The following is a 15910-nucleotide window of genomic DNA, read 5'->3' on the forward strand; positions in this document are numbered from 1 at the left end:
GAAAGAATATCCACAGCACTTAATATCATCTTAAATGTGGGATATTGTAAAGGCCAGGAATCTCAGAAATGATAACCCATGTATCCAAATTAATCATAAGCAGTGCACCAAATGTTCTCTTACCTGCTTGCTTCAAGTGTTTTAGTGTCACATTGTCAACAGGAAAGAAGCTTACTACAGCACCATATTCAGGACACATGTTTGATATTGTAGTTCTGTCTCCAACAGACAGCTGTGATACACCTGGGCCAAAGAATTCCACAAACTTTCCAGACAAATCGACTTGTCTAAGATGCTGAAAAAATAAAAGTGTAATTTACATGCAAAGAAAAATGAGCCACCACAACAGCTTTAACATTATATTGCATTATTCACCATCTCACGTACGATTACATTATTTCTGAACCCTAACCTACCTACATTAGAACAAATTACCTCTCTTTTGATGTTCAGTGAGATTGTCACACTTTTTAATGCCACACGCCAATATTTGTTTGGTGTTCACTAATGTGTTCTCAAGGCTGCTTTGAAAAAGCAATGCAATGAGCTTGTGATCGTGATATCAGATTATCTCCTTAAAGAACATCACTGTACTAAGATGCAAGCTTCTACATAAAAATCAACAAATGGAACAAATACCAGTTTTCTCAAAACAGCAAGCCTCAACTAAGAGAGATCAACTACAGGTCATATTATTCTAATGCCTTTTTTTTTTTTTTTTTTTTTTTTTTTTTTTTTAGCTAGTCAGCGGCATGTTTAGTGGGCTGCCAGTACCTCTAGCTCCTCAGTGGTCTAGTTTCATTTATTCAAAGGTGAAAACTACAATGTGCAAATATTTGCCATAGTGAACTCATTTCTCTCTTATGGCAACACGGACTCAAAAGATATATGTGTAAACACAGTGTATGAGCAGTTTAAATAGCTCACGAAGTTAGAAACTAGTAAATCCAAGTTAATCAGCACTGGGTACTTAATGTAACTTCCAAGTTAGACAGGCCTAATTAAATACCGACAAAATGGATGACTGTGATACTTGTCAGTCTTACCATGCTAATCCACCAATTTCTGCACCATCATTGATCCAACATAAGGAGACTATAAACCAAATCAGATTATCGTAGCCAGGATAAAGTTCAACATCAGGAGATACTAGAGTGGCTGAAGATGAATCAAGAGAGCCATACCCAGCAAAAGGGTGGATATGGCAATGTACTTGAAACTGTAAAGCTATCTGCTTGATTGGAAATCCTTTGGCTGTACTGTGGAGCAAGCTCATTAGACTACTTCAGGGAGACCAGTGAAGCCTCAGCAGGTGAGCATTTACCAGTGTAGACTGCTTAGTTTCGAGACAAAAACGACTCACTTTAGTAAGAGGTCAAATTAAAACTAGGCAGCATACAGCTGTGGAGATGGTACAGGGCTAATCAAAACAAGGAAAATGGGAAAGGGAATCTGTGTTACTAGACCCAGTTACAATTTACTGTCATTCTGACATTAACACAAGGGAAATATACTCCATACAATCTCGAAAAGAAGCAAAAATGTTTTAAATAAGGTGCACACTGTCCGCTCCATGGTACACACAGTCTAGACTGCTACTGGCATGTCTTGGGTTCAGCTAGTGACAGTTTCAGACACTCAAGAAATTGAAAAAGAGATGGTTGCACTGACCAGCCAATGCTAATAAATCTGAAGAACCCTAGATTGCCAGTTTCTAGCATTAGCAGATGCAGCAGCACATAATCAGGCTGGTATGCTTGGCTGTGACAAACCAGTGAAGGTAGCCTCTGATACAAATACACAGGAGTGCTTGTGTAGGGAGACACTGCAAGCCCTCACAGTGATGTGAGTACACACATCATCAAAGTGAAGGGGATAAGGGCACAAAAAACATCTGCTGTGGCATGACAGGGTATTCATAAGACATGGGGAGCTAATCAGGGAAATGAATAGTACATCCTGAAACATTTGGACAGTCTTGGTCTGGGTAAACGTTAAGATGGAGGATAAGCCAGACCCTCAGGCTGCCAGAATGAAGATGTCCACAACCCCTAAAGCAGAGAAGTGCACAAACCATCTTCATATGACTGGTTGAATGATGGCTTCCTCAACTCAACCCTTGCCTTGTCCAGAAGAGGCATCCACTGGATGACAAAGTACAATTAAGATCAAAAGAAGTGGGAAAGTGATGAAGTTCAACAGGAAATCAAAAGGCATCCAAAATGTAAGATGCAATATGAAGACACTTTTAGAAACATATGTCATGTAATGGTGGAAAGTAGAGAGACAACCCCCAGCCAAACACAACATGGCATTACAGCTAACAGCAATATATATGCAAGACAAGGAGCATCTTTGGCAGCACTGGACCCAAATTAGAAGCTAACAAGATAGCTTCCATCAAGAAGAAAAAAAAAATCAGCAGGGACAGAGAAAGTGATCAATATGCGTTGTTATTAGGGTCTTCATAAGGAAAGTATGCTCCTTTCAATCTTCTCTAAAGTCACAAAATGTGTGTTAGGTAAACCAGCTAGCAATGTGGAATAATGAGATAAAGCCCTAAGTATGCCACAGGTGAGGTAATCCATGCTTGAATACATGAACAGGTGCCTATAGGAACCGATGGAGGACAAGAATGAGCAGCTGTTACCATCTCACCCATTGGGAGGGGGGATCTCTGGCTCCACACATGGATGACAGTTAACAGGAATACTAGGTGTTTCCTCCCATGGAGAGCTAGCCTAACATGCCCATGCTATGCTACTGTGTGTGCTGCTGCACAGTAAACAAAGGAGAATACAGAAAGCAGAAGCAAACTTCCTTTCAGAGGGCAACACACAGTGGAGCTTAGAAGAGCTGCAGGGAAGAAAGTAAGCCACCCACCACCTGACTCTCACCACAGAGATGATGGGCTGATTGGGATTCCTAGGCAGGAAGGAATGGGTAATATAGCTTCTCACCTATCCTGGGGATGCCAAGCTTCTGCAACTGTGAAACAAACAGGCTGAACTGGATGCAAGTAGAAACTGTCAATTTCGGACCTGTGGGAGATGGGGGCATTATTTAAAAATTAGTCCCAAGTATTGCAGCAGTCAGAAAGACCTAAGGACAGTGGCTCCAGTACTTCATGTTTTGGGATTTAAATGAAGAGTTGGAGAAAATGTGGATGCCATAAAATTATCAACTACAGAGGGGTCTCTGGCTGCACGTGGCCTCTTTTTTCTTAAATGATTTAAACAACTTTATTCATCACATTGTTATTTGTAACATGAGCTGTTATACATTAATACTAATGAAAAAAAGATCATAACATTTTCAAGTATCATATGCATGCACTAAACACACAGTTTCCATCACAGTTCTGGTCTTTTATTCTGGCACATCTGGACCGTTTACTCTTATGAAAATTACCTTCTCCATCTGTTAATGCTCACAAACTGTAGATCTTTTATTTCCTTTAAAATATTTAGTACATCATTTACAGCTGGTTTAATCACAGAATTCCACTTTTTGTGCAACTGCTTTTTTTGGCTGCTAACAACATTAAACTTAATAAGGACTTACTATATGTCCTGACAATTCTAAACCTGCATACCAACTCAATAATATCATCTCCTTAATTAATACTCCACGTTCCCCCAACAATGGTCAGGACATTCTGTGGATTCAAACTATTAACTTTGCAAATTCCCCGAAAATGTGGTCATGTCTCTAGCATCTGCTCTCCAGCAGCAGGAAAATATTCTGACATCTACATTCAGTACAAAAAAGCATGCAACCATTCTAAATTGTCTGGACTCCACAGCATACCCTGAAGGCCACACAAATTTCCTCTCATTCCTATTTTTTATTTTGACATTCTAATCTTCCTGACTTTTTAGCTGCAAGAGTCCTCCTACTCTGACAACATTGAAGCCGGGTGACTCATGGATGTTGTCGAAGTGGAAGAACCAACTGTCTGGATCAGATGAGGACATCCTTAGGGTTCTCAGATCCATGGGCTCTGAGAAACCGGGAAGATATAATTATCGATTCAGAGGAGGGCAGGCTCACGGGTCAAATGGGAGAGAGAGCTGGGATCACCCCCATCTGGATTTGAGCTCTGAGGAATTTCCTCATTATCCTATCCACTTCTACCTCAAACTCCTGGAAGACGTAAGAGAAGAGTTGGTTGATGGTGTTCCTCAATGCCTCCTAGGTGTCTCCTGAAGAAAAGGACAGTGGAGCTGATGGGAAACTGGATCCAGCAAAAACTTTGGCAATCGGATCTGAGCAGACCTTGGCTTTCAGAGGGTCTGAAGGTGTCAGATCAGATTTTTTGGAAATCCTGGCAGGTGGCTCGGTGGACAGAGCCAATGTAGTACAGCAGTCCACACACCTTTCTTTATCCTTGGGGGTAGACTTAGTTCTATCCTTTTCAGATTTCTTGGAGGATATTTGAGCTCCAGTCGCCAAACAGAAAGAGGAAGATGGAAGAAGACCTTTAAGGACTAGCATAGTCTTCCTGCTACTAAGGGCCCTGGAGTTAAAGCCAGCACAAATAGAACAGTCCATGTCTAAATGGGCAGCAACTAGACAGTGTACATATTCCTTGTGGGCATTTGAATTGGGGATCTTATGCCCACAGGTGATGTATTTTTTTAAATCAGTAGGTTTATCAGTCATTATAAGAAAGTAGAATAGCAACAATGATTTTTTTTTTTTTTGGAGAAAGTTGAAAAGAAAAAAATACCTACAATGGTAACTAGAACTACCCTTCTCAATGGTAAAAATAGTCAGGAAAGTGAAAGTACCAGTAATGGTAATTAAGGAGTACCCAAAAAATGGTAAGGAAAGTATATCCTGACCGACAAAACTTGAAAAACTACAACGAAAGAGAGTGAAAGGATATATAGAGATATAAATATTATTAATAGGAAAACTTACAACTGCAGAATACTGAGAAAAACTCACTCTAAGGCTCGAGAGAAGGAAATCCACATCTGAGCAATATGGTGGCAAAGGAGACATGGGATAGGTCAGGTTGGGGCTTTAAAAGTAAGGGAGGAGCTCAAGAGTTGGATCAGTGAATCTAGTGAAGCGGCCAAGATGGATCCAAGATCAGAACTGAGACCCATTTGTAGAGGAAGAATGAAAATGATGACATCAGATTAGTCCTTTTAAAACCATAAACTTAAACACTTATACCTTTCATATAACCAAAACTATTACTATTGTTGAACAAACTGATGTAAAAAGGCATATAATCAACTGCTAGCCCTTGTTTTACCTTCATTTATTTTATACCTGGAAAAAAGGCCTAAAAACAGTCTTAAAATGCCCCACAAAACCCTAATGAATTCAAAAACGTTTTTGAACCCCCCCCCCACTTTGCAATGTTTTATCTTTTGCCAGTCCTTCATAGTTTATTTTAATTTTCATCTCAGTCATTTGTCCTTAATTCCACTACACATTTAAAATCCATCTTCATTTTATCTCAAGCCCTAGCCAATCCCTCTCAACAATTTCTTCTTCTTCTGCTTTCAGCTTTCCCAGTTAGGGATCGCCACAGCGGATCACCTGTCCGCTCATGACTGGCAGTGGAGTTTTACGGTGTTGAGATGCCAGCCCGGCACCCAACCTTCCACAGAAGGCACACACACGCATGCACTCATGCTTAGGGCCAATTTAGAGTGTCCAATCCACCTACAGCATGTCTTTGGAATGTGGGAGGAAACCGGAGTACCCGGAGGAAACCCACGCGACCACAGGGAGGACATGCAGACTCCGCACAGAAGGCACCCCGGCCAAGAATTGAACCGGAGAACCTATTGCTGTGAGGCGGCAACGCTAACCACTGCACCACTCCGGCCGGCCCTTCTCAACAATTTCTAACTTCCCTAATAACTCCCATGTTTTTATTTATACACTGCTTAAATTCTTATCTTTGTAATAAATATGTGGGAAAATGTCAATGACTTTCATTTACTTCAGTTTTTTGCATCCTCATCTTTGCTCTTATAGGTGCATAGTCAGATAATGTGACTGCATAGGTCTCAATGCTTTCAACCAAATGCACATTCTTCCTGCGATACGTGGGTTCTATCCAGCCTAGCCAAGTTATTGTAATTTGGAGAAGAGTATGCAAATTCTCTCTGAACTACTGCTCTACAAATATTCTTCATACCAAATATGTTCATATTTTCTTCTTCTTTTGGCTGTTCATTAGGGGTTGCCACAGTGGATCATCTGTTTCTATTTCTTCCTATCCTCTGCATCTTGCTCTGTCACACCAACCACCTGCATGTCCTCTCTCACCACATCCATAAACCTTATCTTAGGCCTTCCTCTTTTCCTCTTACCTGGAAGCTCCATCCTTAGCATCCTTTTCCCAATATAACCAGCATCCTGCCTTAGCACATGTCCAAACCAATGCAATCTCACCTCTATGGCTTTGTCTCCAAACCAACCAACCTCAGCTGACCCCCTAATATACTGATACTTAATCCTGTCCATCCTCCTCACACCCAATGCAAATCATAACACTTTAACTCTGCCACCTCCAGCTCTGACTCCTGTGTCTTTTTGTCACTGCCACTGTCTCCAACCCATATAACATAGCTGGTTTCACTACTCTCTTGCAGACCTTCTCTTTCACACTTTCTTACTAGTACCAGTCTGTCACAATTCACTCCACTCTTCTCCACCTACTCCACCTTGCTTGTACTCTCTTCTTCACCTCTCTTCCACACTCAATTACTCTGAACTGTTGATCCCAAGTATTGAATCTCATCCACCTTTGGCAACTCTACTCCCTGCATCCTCACCATTCCTCTACCCTCCCTCTCATTCACACACATACATTCTGCTTTGTCCTGCTGACCTTCATTCCTCTCCTCTCTAGAGCATATCTCCACTTCTCCAGGGTCTCCTCAACCTGTTCCCTACTCTCACTACAGATCACAGTGTTTTCCACAAACATCATAGTTCATGGGGACTCCTGTCTGATCTCATCTGTCAACCTGTCCTCCACCACTGCAAGTAAGAAAGGGTTCAGAGCTGATCCTCGATTTAATCCCACCTCCACCTTGAATGCATCTGTCACTCCTGCAGACTTCATCACTGTCACACTACCCTCATACAAATCCTGTACTACTATTACATACTTCTCTGCCACTCCCAACTTCCTCATATAATTCCAAATACTTTCATAAACATCTTTAAAAAACATTTTGTAGTTATAGTTTCCCTTCTAGGGCCTTCTTAACGTTTTCAGTGCTATACAATTAATTCCAGTCTACACCCACAAATAAAATGCCCTGCTAAAAACATTTTCCCATAATTCTTGTAAGCTTCATAAATTGCATTTTTTATTGGAAACACAGATGCACTCCAAAGTAAACCTCATTCCCTGCCAGTATCCACTCACTAATCTTCCATTAATGTCTTTTACTCCTCTGCTCAGAACTAGAACTCCTCTTCCCATGCCACCACCACTCTTCCTTTGTTCTTGATATTTTGCCAAATATCTACACAGAAATCTTCTTTTGTCAAACTAATATGCTCATTTATATCCAAATGTGTCTTCTGCAACATAGGTTTACCAGCAAGTACTAAGCTATTGCCCTTGGCAAAACATTTTAAGTCTAGTCATGCTTACCAGTTGTCACCCGGGTGTGTTACTTCATAGGTGTTTAACTACCCTTGTCACAGCTACATTTAAATGCTTCTCATTTGTAGCAGATTTTTTTTTTTGTTTGGGTCTTGCCTTCAGTGCATTAGGGGTCCCGTACTGTAAGGTAGGACGTTTAAGTACTGCCTCTGCCCATTAGATGGATATGGATCACTCCTAGGTAAATTTTCTATTTCCCATCCACTGGTCCAAATTATGCTTAAACAGGTTCATGGATGAGCTTTGTTTTACATACAAGGGCAGTCTGTTCCAAAGCAGAAGTATCCTCTGAGATACCTGTCCTTCTGGAACAATCTGTCAAGGTTTCAGGGCCAGGTATTTTTAATGCTATCTGAATTGCAGATGAGCAGTAGGTCCATCAGTCCCGGGACTGTCAATGCCTTATAAGTCAGGCACAGGTTGCCTGCCTCATAGTAGTCTATATGACAGTATAGCATCAAAGCTTTCATGTGCTCCATGAAGGTCATGTGCCTTACGCCCATTATTCCTTTTTGTAAGAAGCCTCTGTGGAAACTGCAGTTGTTGCAAGTTCCTAGACAGGTACATTCAAGAAGGGAGCACAGTATTCTACAATAGGCCTAATGAAACCTAAGAAAAGTGGGACAATGACCTCTCTGGACCTAAATGTTAACCCTTTATTTATAGCCTGCGCAATGTAGATGGACTTCCTCACAATAGTGGACATGTGTTGGTCAAAAGCTAGGTCACTGTCAAAGCAAGTGCCCACATCCCTGACTACTGGGTTGACTCTTAGAGGAATACTGTCAATGTTTTAATTCCTAGAGGTAGTCGATTCTCCAAAGAACAAAATAATGCACTTTTGATATTTAGTTTTAGTCCATGCCTCTGACACCATTTGTTTAGGACTGGCCATATTGTAGGACTATCCAAATAGAAAAAAGCCTAATGGAGTAAATGCTCTACGGTAAGCAGCAAAAACAGAATAATGTAAGAAAAATAACCGCAGAGCAAAACAATGAAGGGGACTAATGGTTCCAAATGTTCATATAACGTCCCAGATAACAGCAAAAAGTTGTCCGATGAAAAGAAAATGTCAGGATACTTCAAAAAATCAGGTTTATTAAAACATGACAAGGTTAGCGCTTTCGCAAAAATAGCTTCTTCAGACCTTATTACAAACTGATCCCTGAAACAAGTGATTTAAATATACAAAAGGGCGCCAAAACAACAGGCATTCCTTAAAGAAACAAAGCCTATAATAAAAGCCATTGTTAAAAACATCTAACATAAAACGATGCATATAATCTTATAGAAAACTTAAAAACATATTCTTCATAGTACCACTAAAATAATGGTAAAAATAAAAAATAAAAAACAAATGTATGAGCTGAACCATCATCTCTGATGTCGCAACCTCCTGGACTTCAATAATGGACGTATGGGGACTTTCCCATTGAGTCCTGGTGGTGCATCAGCTCTAAATTTAATGATCCAACTGATCTCCCGAACCTCTGTGTGATTTTCAATGTCTCCCCTCCTATGTGTTGTAGAAATCTGTTCTAAGATCCTAAATCTGAACCGATGGTGTGGACCACCCTCATGTGTGTGCTTAGCTAATGCATTGTAGAGATGACCCTTCCTCGTATGGTAGACGTGCTCACGTATCCTGTCTCTCAATACCCGGTTTGTCTTACCTACGTAGTAGGCTGGACATGCTGTACAAGACGCTAGGTACACTACGTCCTTGGACATGCAGCTGCCCCTGACACGGGTGTTGTATACACCAGGTCCAACTTATTACTGATACTAGAGTAGATACCATCATTAATAGAGTACAATCTACCCTCTCTGAGCTACTTACGAATGAGGTCATAGATCAAGCTTTGTATGAATTTTTATATGTTGTACATCCACTGCTACCGATGATCCAGGGTCTCCCCAAGATTCATAAGGATTTGGTCACCCCACCTATGAGACCGATAGTCGCAGGTAGAGGGTGGTCCACGGAACCCCTATCCATTTTTGTAGAAGCTCAATTAAGACCATTGGTTGAAGCCAACAGCTTCATCCTTAAAGATACCAAACAGTTTTTGTTGGATTTATGTAGTATTTATGTAGATTTATGTGGTACTATGAAGAATATGTTTTTAAGTTTTCTATAAGATTATATGCATCTTTTTATGTTAGTTTTTAACAATGGCTTTTATTATAGGCTTTGTTTCTTTAAGGAATGCCTGTTGTTTTGGCGCCCTTTTGTATATTTAAATCACTTGTTTCAGGGATCAGTTTGTAATAAGGTCTGAAGAAGCTATTTTTGCGAAAGCGCTAACCTTGTCATGTTTTAATAAACCTGATTTTTTGAAGTATCCTGACATTTTCTTTTCATCGGACAACGTTTTGCTGTTATCTGGGACGTTATATGAACATTTGGAACCATTAGTCCCCTTCATTGTTTTGATCTGCGGTTATTTTTCTTACATTATATTGTAGGACTGACAAGTCCTTGGGGGATTCAATGAATGTTCCCAGCTTGCAGTCATCCACAAACTTGGTCAATCATAGGCCCTTGACATTTGCTTAGACTTCCGAGTAGAAGGTGCCAAATACGAGCATCACCAGAGCACATCCCTGTGGGACTCATACTCATAACAGTTCTTTTTGTTGAGGTGACAAGCCCTAAGCTGACTTCACGTGTCCTATCCATGAACCAGTTTCCAATCCATCAGGTGATGTACAGGTTTATTCCTAGTTTAGGAGGCCTATCCACAATGCCCATGTAAGGTGTAGCTTCAAAGACCTTGGCCAGGGCACGGCATGCAATGTGCACCAACTTCTCTTTATGACATGACAATTTGCACTCTACATTTTTTAATATATTTCAGTAATCTCTGCTTTTTGTAAGCCTATAAGCCCATTTACATTCCATGCTGAAACAGAGGAAGTAGCCATTCTCTTCTTTTAAAGTTATAACCTCTTATCATTCATGTCACTTCTGTTTGTGTGTGTCTGTGTCTATATACATACACACATATATATATATATATATATATACACACACACACACACACACACACACATATGGGTCTACTTCGAAACATCTAAAACCCATAACATCGAATTTCATAACATCGAACACTACAAATCACAAGAAAATAACACCCCCTCCACATATAACGACACCAAACTACCAAACACACTTTTTACTATGTTTCTGCAGGGTGGCACCCCAAATTAAATATACCAACTCCAAGATCGCACTACAGTGGGAAAGTTTCCTAACCCCGCTGTACCAAGCCCCCCCACCTGCAGAAACGTAGTAAAAAGTGTGTTTGGTATCGTTATATGTGGAGAGGATGTTATTTTCTTGTGATTTGTAGTGTTAGATGTTATGGGTTTTAGATGTTCCGGTCTCAATGAAATTAGATGTTATGGGTTTTAGATGTTTTGAAGGAGACCCATATATATATATATATATATATATATATATATATAGAGAGAGAGAGAGAGAGAGAGAAATGTACATACATATATATATATATATATATATATACACACACACATACATACACACACGCACACTTACATACAGACATGTGTATACATACATTTATACATATATGGGTGTAATGTCCATCAGTGAATGTTTTTATCTGCTCTGTCTGCTGGCAGCTCTTTGTGAGAGATTGCATTACAGCAGGGGCTCAGACAGGAAGAAAAGAAGGGCTTGTGCTTAAAGAAATCTACCCTTATGAAACACCAGGTAAGGTACTGTAGAGGACAGGGCATGCAACTCAGCAATTCTTCTGGCTGAAGTAATAGCTACAAGAAACAGCGTCTTCCACGAAAGGAACTTTAGGTCAGAGAATGACAATGGCTCAAAGGGAGACTTTCAAGGACAAAACTGACTTCACTGGAGAGACTGGCTTTCCACTCAAGGACAGTGTAAAAAGTTGCTGTTAAGATAGGCTTTAGCACAAGCTATAAGAAGCCAAAGAAAGTGAATGAATACTTTGGCATAAAGTGGAGATTCTGTCCAACTGTACATTAATGACAAAGAAACTGGAACCTGAAGGAAAGAGTTTCTAAAGGAAATTAATCTGTGTGATAGACACAGAAGAGGGGTCAATTCTTTGAGTGGATGCCAAAACAGAAAAATGCTTATTTTTGCTTTTGCATACTTTACATTAACACTTCTGAGATGCGGAAAGCTTGTGTATAATGCTTTGAGACACAGAAGGGGCTCTGGCCATCAGTGGAACTTGAGATGTGATTACCTTAAGGTTTAGGAGGTCTGGGTGAGGCAACCTGGAAGGGTGGGAAAGAAGATTCCATACAAGATGTAAAAGCCAAGGGGGCTTCCTGATGTGAAGTATCAATAGGGTGAACCAGATTTGCTTGGGCAAATAAAGGGTGACGAGGATCACTCTGGCTTTGCATCTCATTGCCCTCTGAATAAATCTGAACATTAAGGGAAGCAGGGGAATGTATAAATTACCCTGGAAGGCCACTGTCCAGCCTAAAGGTCTCTTTGGGATTGCACCTTTAAGACGATTAGAGCTAAATAGCTGCTGCACTTGGTGTTGTCTGGAGAAGTGAAAAGATAACAGCAAAGGTAGCCCCAATGACGGAATACCAGATGTGCCACCACTGGAGTGAGAGACCACTCATGAGGCATTAGAATGAACCTGCTGAGTCTATTGGCATAACATCTGACTCTGTTGGGAATATAGATTGCAGTCACAAAGCAATGTGAAACATTCATGTACTACCACACTCTTATGGCTTCTCGGCAAAAGGGGTTGGACCTGTTTTCTCCCTCCTTGCTGATGTACCAAACTACTGTCAGAGTGTTGGTTTGACTAGACCCCCGGAGGCAAGGCAACCTGTAGTTCCTGCAATGCTACAAGGACTGCCCTCATCTTTGGGACACTGAAGTGACAATCAGTCTCTTGTTGCAACCATGCAAATTGGACACTCTTGTCCTGATAATGCCTCCAAACCCCCGAGGAGGAGGCATCCATATTAACTACTGCCAAAGGAAGGGACACTGAGAATGGCTTTCCTAAGAAAACCAAAGGGGAGGTTAACCATTAACATAGCTGCACCCTGCAGAGACGGTATATTACTATGGCTGCTGACAGGGAATCTCTTAGCTGTAATAACTGTGCTCTAGTCAAACAATGTAGAATGCTCATGTGGAATCCACACAAATGTACCATTAACATAAAAGATGTCATGAGTGCTATAATTCTTAAGACTAGGGCTGCAGATTAATTTGAAAACTGAAGCAGGTTCTGAAAGGACTGCCTCAGGACCCAAGTTCTTTCTAAACAAACGGACACATTACATGTTGTTGTGTTCAGCTGGCATCCAATGAACTGAATGGCTTGACTTGGTTGCAAAACAGACTTTACACAGTGGACAATAATGCCCAAGGAAGCAAATTGTCCCTGGCCTTGATAAGGGTCTCTCTCACTGAGGCGGCAAGAAGCCAAATTGTTCAGGTAGCCTGATGTGCACTGCTACTATCACCATCACTTGATGAACACCAGGTGGGAGCTGTCGTGAGTCTGAAGGGCAATGCACTTAACTGAACGTGACAAGCAGAAACAAAGGAATTGTTTGGATGCCTTGGCTTTTCTGATATGGAGGAAAGCATCCTGAAGGTCATTTGAGCAAAATCAGTCATTATACCTGTAGGCAAAACAAAACTGCTTACACTGTAACCATTCTGAAGCATGTCTTTGTCAAATACATGCAATATCCTATGGGTTATATCCTGCCAAGGATACAGCAACCAACTGCAGCCAAAAGCTTTAATCTCCTCCCTCACTGTTCCTCTGGCTGCTGAGCCCTTTTTGAGGGAGCTATAAAAACAGCCAAACTAAAACTCCTCAAGATTTTCTTATTCTTCAACAAAAAAATGGGGGACTCATCCTGAACAAACCAAGATTATAAAAGACAAAAGCCAACTTACACAACTGTATTATGTTCATAACTCTCACTGCTGCAGTAGCTTAAAAGTAGATTACCACAACATATCGAACCTGGCAGGAGGAAGGATAAGGGTCCAGGAGCTAAAACCTTGCTCTGGACCTGGAAAAGGAATCCGGTTTGTAGTGCTTTGTAAATGTGTAGATGGAGGACCAAGTTGCTGCCTCTAGAATGCTTTTGGAGTCCACCTCTTTCCAGTATGCCACCACAGAGGCTAAAGCTGTAGTAGAATGGGCCTTAACACTAGCTGGAATAGATTTTCCATTCTGGGAATAACAAAAAGCAAGAGCTGAGCACATCTACCTGGAAAATGCCTGTTTAAACACAGGGTGTCTCTTTTTGCCCTGTGATAAGAAATAACTAGCTGATTAGCTTTCCTAAAGGGCTTAGTTCTGTCAAACTATGACCTGAGCTGCCTATGCATGTCAAGAGTATGCAGAATCCTCTCTCTCTCTTTTTAGCATCTGAGTAGAAAACTAGGAAACTCATGGTTTGAATTCAAAATAAACTCTGAAAACACTTTCGGAATGAATGAGGATTTTATTAACAGACTATCCATAAGTAAAGTTGTGTAAAATCTCACCATAAAAGTATATGTCCTCCTCTTCACTCTTGCAGTATTCTTCACCTAAGAGATCTCCTGCCAAGGATAGCCTACACCTGGCAAGTATAACAAGTCCTTTAGTTTTTATAGTGTCATACTACACCACAAGGTGTAGGGCATAAAGGTGACATATGAACACACACATTCAGAACTGAAAAAAGCCCCAGGATGAATAGAATACCTTCAGGGACAAAGGAGAACATGTGCATCCAGAAGGAAAAAGGGAAGAAGAGACCCTCAGCCAGGAGGGCAACATGAATACAGGGTAAGAGTTAGGACAGAGAGAGATTAGGAGGGAAGGACTGAATGCTGCAACAAAGAAAAGAAAGACAACAACTGTTAAGACAAGATTTTACACAACTGCACTATGTCCTTGCATATCACTGATGCAGTATTCTTCAACTAAAGGAGAGTACAAGAGCTTAAAAGGAAGCTTGGGAAGAGGAAGGCAAAGAAGAGCCCTCTACAAACCCATGCAGGACAGTCCTAGCAAAGTCTGCTCTGGCCATGGAAATAACATTCAACTTGTAATGTTTAGTGAAAGTATGAATAGAGGAAACAAGAAGCAGCTTCAGGAATGGAACTGGTACCTAAACCATTGAAAAATGCACCACAGGAGGCAACTGTCCTAGTAGAATGTGGCTTTACAGTCGAGGAAAGACATTTGCCAGGAAAAGAATAACAAAAACAAAATGACCTTACAAATCCAGGAGGAGATGGTTTGCATAGAGACGGCCAAAGCTAAAGTCCTGGGATGAAAGGAAACAAAAAGCTGCTCAGATTTGTGAATAACTTTAGTCTTATCCAAATAATATCTGAGCTGCCTATGTAAATCCAGGGTGTGAAGAACCTTCTCACTGACAGACTGCAAAGATGGAAAAAAGGAAGCGAGATAAACAGATCAATTAAGAGACAACTTACTGACCACGATGGCCAAAAAAAAAGGATTCGTACAAACAGACACCCTGTTTCTATGAAAAAAACAAAAAAGGAGTAATAGCCATGCAAGCCTGAAGTTCAAGCATCCTCTTGGCAGAATTAAGAGCCAAAAGAAACGGTCTTCCAAGTACAATGTTGTAAGGAATGTGAAGAAGCAGGCTCAAATCGAGTCCGGGTCAAATTTTCAAGTACAAAACTGAGGTCCCTAGAAAGTTCATAGGTGTGTACTAGGCCAACGGCCCTGGAGCCTATACAAGCCTAGCCCAAAAAAAATGCCTAGTTCACAGTGCCCCTATCCAGTAGGGCAACTGGAATGATCCCTGGAGTGAACTTTCTGTTACCCATGCACTTGTCAAGATTTCTCTTGAGGACCACCGAGGTGCTCTGCTTGACATGAATGGGAAGCTTATTCCAGAGTATGGGCAGTCTTTAGGAGATGAACCTGTCCCTCCAGCATGTTCTGTTAACTGTGGTAATAAGGTTGCGATCTCTGGAGCGTGTGACGCCGTGGGATAGGGATAGGATATGTGTTTAAGGCCTAGGATCCTTTTTGTGAGGTATGTTTGTGACCTCTCCAGCTGTTGTAGGTGTCTGGTCAGGTACATGCCAAATGGGGCGTTATATTCGATGATTGGTCTAATGAGGTGGAATAGGCTTCCTGGGAGACATGATATGAAGGCTACCTTTAACAAATTATTTAACCTCAAACCTAAAGGACAAAGAGGATTCAAGGGCAGAGA

The 15910-nt window shown here is 41.0% G+C and overlaps 1 protein-coding gene across 1 annotated transcript in view; it reads right to left on the reverse strand.

The window, feature by feature from the left end:
* IREB2 (iron responsive element binding protein 2) overlaps positions 1 to 15910 on the reverse strand; it is a 2086845-nt gene that overhangs the window by 1148622 nt on the left and 922313 nt on the right. Inside the window, exon 9 of the mRNA XM_044077824.1 lies at positions 124 to 295. Coding sequence (XP_043933759.1) covers positions 124 to 295 — 172 coding nt within the window. The remainder of the gene's footprint in view (positions 1 to 123; positions 296 to 15910) is intronic.

The sequence above is a fragment of the Protopterus annectens genome, chromosome 7.part0, assembly GCF_019279795.1.
Source record: "Protopterus annectens isolate FY-2018-M chromosome 7.part0, PAN1.0, whole genome shotgun sequence".
Classification (NCBI taxonomy): Eukaryota; Metazoa; Chordata; order Ceratodontiformes; family Protopteridae; genus Protopterus; species Protopterus annectens.